This window comes from Fomitopsis serialis, assembly GCF_022376445.1.
Source record: "Fomitopsis serialis strain Sig1Antser10 chromosome Unknown B0H18scaffold_470, whole genome shotgun sequence".
Classification (NCBI taxonomy): Eukaryota; Fungi; Basidiomycota; class Agaricomycetes; order Polyporales; family Fomitopsidaceae; genus Fomitopsis; species Fomitopsis serialis.
Window position 1 is genome coordinate 21,509 of NW_025955430.1, and position 6,230 is coordinate 27,738.

General features: G+C 59.2%; 2 protein-coding genes across 2 annotated transcripts; one reads left to right on the forward strand and one right to left on the reverse strand.

The window, feature by feature from the left end:
- Nucleotides 1–1,545: 1,545 nt before the first annotated feature.
- B0H18DRAFT_895733 (uncharacterized protein) lies at nucleotides 1,546–3,693 on the forward strand (the record flags this gene model as incomplete). The annotated part of the gene is made up of 4 exons (XM_048041408.1): nucleotides 1,546–1,774; nucleotides 1,837–2,382; nucleotides 2,433–3,000; nucleotides 3,126–3,693. 4 exons carry the CDS (start codon nucleotides 1,546–1,548, stop codon nucleotides 3,691–3,693), a joined length of 1,911 nt encoding a protein of 636 aa, XP_047884547.1.
- A 1,456-nt stretch (nucleotides 3,694–5,149) lies between these two features.
- B0H18DRAFT_470692 (uncharacterized protein) lies at nucleotides 5,150–5,715 on the reverse strand. The gene is made up of 4 exons (XM_048038211.1): nucleotides 5,587–5,715; nucleotides 5,475–5,529; nucleotides 5,266–5,412; nucleotides 5,150–5,210 (listed from the first exon to the last, which is right to left on the reverse strand). Exons 1-3 carry the CDS (start codon nucleotides 5,610–5,612, stop codon nucleotides 5,287–5,289), a joined length of 207 nt encoding a protein of 68 aa, XP_047884548.1. The 5' UTR covers nucleotides 5,613–5,715; the 3' UTR covers nucleotides 5,150–5,210; nucleotides 5,266–5,286.
- Nucleotides 5,716–6,230: the final 515 nt, after the last annotated feature.

The following is a 6,230-nucleotide window of genomic DNA, read 5'->3' on the forward strand; positions in this document are numbered from 1 at the left end:
GTGTTATGAGTGAGCGTACCGCGGCCCGGGGTGGAGTTGCACGCATGGCGGATGATTGCGGCGACGTGCACGGGCGAAGAATGGGTGCGATGCTGGCGCGAGACGCAGAAAGGTTGCGGGTCGCACCGTGCACGTAGAGCGTGCGGGGGAGGCTGACGGGCGCTTGTTTGGCGGTGCTGCAGAGAACGGTGTGTAGCGAGCGATCCGGTGCACAAAGTCGCGCCCAACAAGTGGGGAGAGAGGATGGCACGATGCGTGAGCGTCGCGCGGAGGTGCGCAGGTAGAGAAGTGCGGACGTGTTCGGGGCGGGGGAAGGCGGAAGCAAGTCGGGGAGAGAGCTTGAGAGATGAGTGTTGTGGATGAATGCGTGCGATCCGGGAAGAAAAGGTGAAGACGGACCTCTGTGCTTGGAAACGAGCGGAAACGGTGCGTTGTGGGTACCGGCGGACGCGTCTCGGGCGGGCGGATGCAGCCAGGACAACGGGAGGTGTGGCAGGTGCGAGCGGAAGGGGCGGGAGAGCGAGAGACGCGGCGAGGGCGAGAGACGCGGCGGAGGGTCAGAGAAGAGGAGAGTCGGAGAACAGCAGCAAGCGGACGAGACGCGACGGTGCTGGCAAGGGACGCGCCGCAGCAGCGAGGACGGGACGGCAGCATGCATTGGCGAGGACGGCGGCGCCAGGGATGCAGCGTCGCGCGACGACGATCGTGCATACATATGCGAACACGTCCGCAGACTCCGCGCCGATCCGGAGGGCAAAGGCGAAGGTAGGTCCAATCTGGACACCCCTCATCTGCTGTACATATGGTCGGGGCTCCAGTTCAAGTTGCTCCAGGTTAGCTAAGTATGTTGCGCGGCCAATGAAGCTTAGATGTTCACCCAAAGTTCACAGCAAACCTGCTCGCGAGGCCGTCATACCAGTCACGTGCACTCGCCGGACGAGCTGCATGCAGCGGTCTGCAGAGCCCTCCCTCTCACTCATCAGGTAGGTGGTTGAAGTATGCTGTATTTGTATGATGTGACCTGACACTCTCCCTCTTTCTCCAAGCAAACTGAGCATTGTGGCGAGCACCGCTTAGTTTCAGACTGCCAAGGTCTCGCATCCGTGTTCTATGCGGTGATAACGGTGCAGTCTTTCATCATCCCTTGCGCCAACACATTCGAATTGCGCCAACGCTGGCAGAGAGAACACAATTCGCGGAAGAGTACCATAACAGTGAGTATCCCGTGACGATATCGGGCCGTGACTCGCCCCTGTCTAGCCTTTTTCTCACAACCCATGGACGAGCTGTAGCCAGAAACGTTGCTCGTTGCTCTGTTGCGACCGTGGCCGAGAACCGACAGTACCGGGTGTAACACGTTGGTGAGTCCACATGCACCGCTATCGATTTTTTCTGCCATTTTCTGCGACTGACGTCCGCTTTGGCCGGATCTTGATCGGCCGTGCAGACAGGCACTCGGAGCGGAACTCCAGTCCCCGTATTTTAGGACGACCGCCGCCTCGGGCCACCGCCTCTTGTCTCCTTGCCTCTTGGTCTCCGGTATACATGCCTACGCCGACGAAACAGCCCCAGAAGAATGCCTTCGACATCCGTCTCGCAGAGTCCGTGGTGTTCCTCCGCGCAGGAGATGCCACCGGCAGACCCCGCAACATGCAGGCCGACGCCCCTCCTGGCATGCTTCGTGGGCTGCTAACGCTCACGCTCGTCAAGCCGACGAAGATCTCCAGCATTGAAATCGAGCTGGTGGGAAAGACGAGCACGGCCTGGCCTGAAGGTATGTCGCAAAACTGCCGCCGTTCTCTGGGAGTTTCTCACCGCTCTTTCTTCACTTGAAAGGAGTGGGCGCGCGCCGTGTCGAAGTCACCGAGGAGCACGAGATCTACGCACAGTCATATATCCTCTTTCGCGCTGGCTCGGAGACACCATACAGGAACAGCCGGCGCACGCTCTCCGTGGGTCCTGGCATTGCGCTCGACCGTGATGACGACGACCGCTCCGAATCCTCGAGTGAAGATATGCACGGTACGGTTCACCGGCCGCCCAGTGATGAGCGGAGGGGCCGTGACCGAGGTCCGCCACCGGCACTTGTGAACAACGCATTCGCGTCGAGGCGAAATATGAGCGTCGACCAGACGTATTTCCAGCGTGATTACGTCGCGCACCGCGACAACGGCCTCCCCCCTATATTGACTGCTTCACCCCCTTACACACCGACCGCAGAGACCGTTCCACAGCATGCATTCAGTCCGACGCTCCTCACCCCCGCCGCGTCCGTCTCGCATCGCATGAACACCGTCGACGAGCTACCCACCCAGGAGGCTGCGTCGTCTGCGGACGAGTACGGCCAGGGTCGCAGCTCCGAACCGGACACGGAACGCAGCAGTGGGTCTTTTCACTCGTCCCCGGGTACACGCGTACTGACCACACCGTAGGCCTCGCATCTGCGCGACACCCGTCTCCTCTTCACCGGATGGGCGGGTCCTCCGCGTCTAGCCTGCGCCTAACCAGCAGCTCGCACTCGCAATCTGCGCGCCCGTCGCTCGACGACGAGCGCCCCGAGTTCCTCGTCGGGAGCAGCCATAGCCCTCTGCCCACCCCGCCTGCGTCCGCGCCGGCCACGCAACGTTCGCTCTCGCGTTCGGCCGACCAGCGCCATCAGCGCCATCAGCGCGAAGGCTCGTCGGACCTCCGGGAGCACGCGGACGACGGGCGCGGACGGAAGCACAAGCGGTTCAGCTTCGCGAACGTGTCGAACGCGCTGCTGGACGTCGTCATGGACCGTGTGCGCTCACGCTCGCGGTCGTCGTTCCCGGATGGCTACGGAGGCGACGCGACGCCCCCTCGAGGGCGCACGCGCGAGCGTCCATTCGAAGACGTGTTCCACGACGATGAGGAGGGCGCGCCTGCGAGGGACCGCGAGCGCTCTACCCTCGAACGGGTCAGCGAAGTGCTGGGATTAGACGGCGAGGATGGGAAAGAGTGGGGAGAAGGCTGGAAGGAGTTCAAAAAAGGTGAGCATCGCTCCTTACGGCTCGTCTACCCCCGAAGCTCAACTTAGTCCATCTGCGGTCCTGCCGTCGTGAAGGCACGTACACATGGCCGATCTCTTTCGCGATCCCCGCGAGCTCGCCGCCGACGCTGCACTGCGACCTCGGGCACGTGACGTGGAAGCTGAAGGCGTATGCGCACCGGCCGGGGACGTTCACGACGAAGATGTCCGCGGCGCAGGAGATCACGGTCGTTACGTGTCCGTCGGAAGATGACCTCGAGGAGACGGAGAGCATCATCGTCGAACGCCAGTGGGACACACAGATGCAGTACCTCATCACCATCTCTGGGCGGAGCTTCCCGATTGGCGGGGTTATGCCCATCAGCTTAACCTTCATGCCTTGGACGAAGATGAAGATCTACAGAATCTCCGTACTTAGCAGCACCCGAATGTGTGTGCTTTTCGTGGGAAGTACGCGTGGGAGTGCGGCGTGGGGGCGGGGCGGGGATCGTCGCACGGCGGGCGTGGGTGTTTTACGTGCGAGCACGGCGATTGGCTGGCGAGAGACAACGCGACGTTTTTCCCAAGTCCAAAAACGTCCTTTTTTCGGGCATGGTTTCGCCTCCCCGCAGGGAGCTCGCGTGTTATGGGGTGCTGAAACTTTTTCTGCCACGCGCAGACGGGTCCCGGTATGTACATGCTGACGAGACAACAACAAAAAAAGAGAGGCCCTCTACGCGTCGCACACTGCAACGCGTAGCCCTCCCACCACAGGTGCGTCCCTCTCGTCCGTCGGTCGTCGCATGTACATACACAGTCAATGCCATCTCGTTAAACCCCTAATAGTCTTCGCGACGGTCCCTGTCGATTTGTCAGCACATGCCGCTTGCCAACGCGCGACGGGCGACTCACCAAGTGGAATGGCTCCTCGTGAGCGACTGCGAGGTACGACCGAAGAGTCGACATCGGCCTGTGACGACAGTAGACGGGTCGTTGACGCGCCTCGTCCTCGCACATGCAATTAGTGCCGTCACAAGTTCAGCACAAATGCACACTCACCCGGTAGGACACTAGCGGCGCGCACGACACGCCAGTCTCGGCGCCCTGTCCCTGCGTCAGCATCGGCGAACCAAGAGGCGAGACGGACTGCTTACCGGTCAAAGTCACCCGCTCGCCGGACGGCGATCTGTACATACACCGACATGCACGACGAGGCGACAGCTCGGCGGTGCAGCGAGGGAGGGGCAGCACTCGTGCCCCGATCCTGCACGCGCATGTCAGCGGCGACACGGCACGTCATGTCAGTGATATAGTGTCGGTGTCAGATGGACGACATACCTTGCGCACAGCCCGGGATGTCGCTCGCCGGAAGTCGATATATACATACATTGCTGGTCCGGGCACTACAAAGTCAGCAGGTAGAGTTAATCGACGACGCACCCAGTACATGGCCCGAGACGTTGCTCGCCGGACATCGATACATATATACATCGCTGTTCGAGGCGTTGTACATAGCAAGTGCGAGAAGCTCCGCCCAGCGCATATCCCGTCAGAGTCTAATTATCACAATGCATGTTGACACACTTACTAGCCAGTCTCGCAGCCCTACAAGTGCTGCCTTCGTCGTTGCTCATGACTCGTCGCGCATGACCACACGACTACCCGCGCGCCGGTCGGCCGCGGTCACAAGCGGGGCAGCTGAGAACGTCCGGGAGCCTGACAGTGTCGACGTGCTCCCTGTTGTTGGCCCGGATCGTCCTCGGATGACATTAGAAGGACACCCCTGCTCATCGAATGTCAGTCAGTGTCACTGCGAGTATGGATATGGCTACCTACGCACCCTCACGGAGAGCCCGCTCGCGGGAAGACGATCCATATATACATTACCATGCATGGCCGACTCGAACAGGATGCATACCGCACGATGGACGCACTCTTCGTTTAACGTTAGTCAGAAGCTACATCAAACAAACTTGGGTCAGTGCATCGACGTGGACCGATCGACGTTCACCACGAACCTGGCCGTAATACCTCGCTCGCCGGACGGCGTTCCATATATATATTGCTGTTCCAGGATAGCTGTGGCATTGACTGACCTTGGAACATGTTCATCAAATGCAAGACTTGGGGATCGATACCCCTTGCAACTGATAGCTCGAGTACGGCTCAAATGACAATGTTCATTACCCGACTATGCACATTAATCGGACACGTCAATGGGCTGAGAACGCGATGATCAGTCTATTGCAAGACATAACGGACAACAAGACACCTACAATATGCCAGCCGCAGGATCCTCACGCCGTGGACGACACAGCTCTAACTTGACGTGACAAGTGCTCACTCGCGCCTCGGGTGACACCCGCCTGCGCCGCCATTAGTTGTACTACCAGTACTCCGTTGGCCGAGTACAGAAGGTGCGACTACATATACACTGCGTGTGAGCACGACCGGCGACGTGTGCCCTTCAAGTAGTGGTACTCACCTCATTAGGCACATCAAACGTGGGAGTGCTATAGTATCCTCGTACTACTTCATGCCTGTTGACCTGTGTTCGTTAGTACAGTCATACCGATCGCTGCAACTGACAGACATACCATATGCGGATACGCAACAACCACATGGCCGTTACGAGTCTATGACACTGATACTTGACGTCCGGGGCTGTGTTCGTGAGCAACGCACACTAATGTTAAATGAGAGCACTTAGTACCGGCACACTGACACTCCGAACGGAGTCCGGACCCTCGGCGGGCTGCAATTTCGTCGACTCGGACATGCCAGAATCCTGCATGAGATCAACAGTCTGTTGCATACGTGATTGTAGATTCGCTGACGCACCTCGTTGCTTCACAATAAGCTACATCCGACTCGGAGTCGAGCATGACTTCATGGGTATGGCCACAAGCTGAACGCGAGCCTGAGCCCGTCGCGAGTGAGCGCCTGAGGCAGCTACTCAATTGGGAAAGTACTGACAGTTCAGCTGCGTATGCCCGCGTCCTCACTTCCGATGGCAGCTTGTCCACAGCACCTGTCAAGACACGGATAAATGGTGAGTATAGACGGCAGCGACAGAGGGATATACTGACCACATATACATACAAGGTCGAACGTTCATGGCGACGGCGGATCGGGATGGTGATCGGCGAGTGATGGTACTAGGTCCGGGTAAGTAGACGGGTAATGGACGTCCGAGTCGGCGGACGATTAATTATCGGTGAGGGGAGGAGCATAGTGGGGG

Excerpts from the sequence above, each read along its gene's own strand:
- B0H18DRAFT_470692 (XM_048038211.1), bottom strand. The coding sequence starts at position 5,612 with ATGTGGTTGTTGCGTATCCGCATATG. Across the intron at positions 5,530-5,586 it reads TTGTTGCGTATCCGCATATG|GCATGAAGTAGTACGAGGAT; the intron begins GTATGTCTGTCA and ends ACAGGTCAACAG. Across the intron at positions 5,413-5,474 it reads CGTTTGATGTGCCTAATGAG|TCGCACCTTCTGTACTCGGC; the intron begins GTGAGTACCACT and ends GTGTATATGTAG.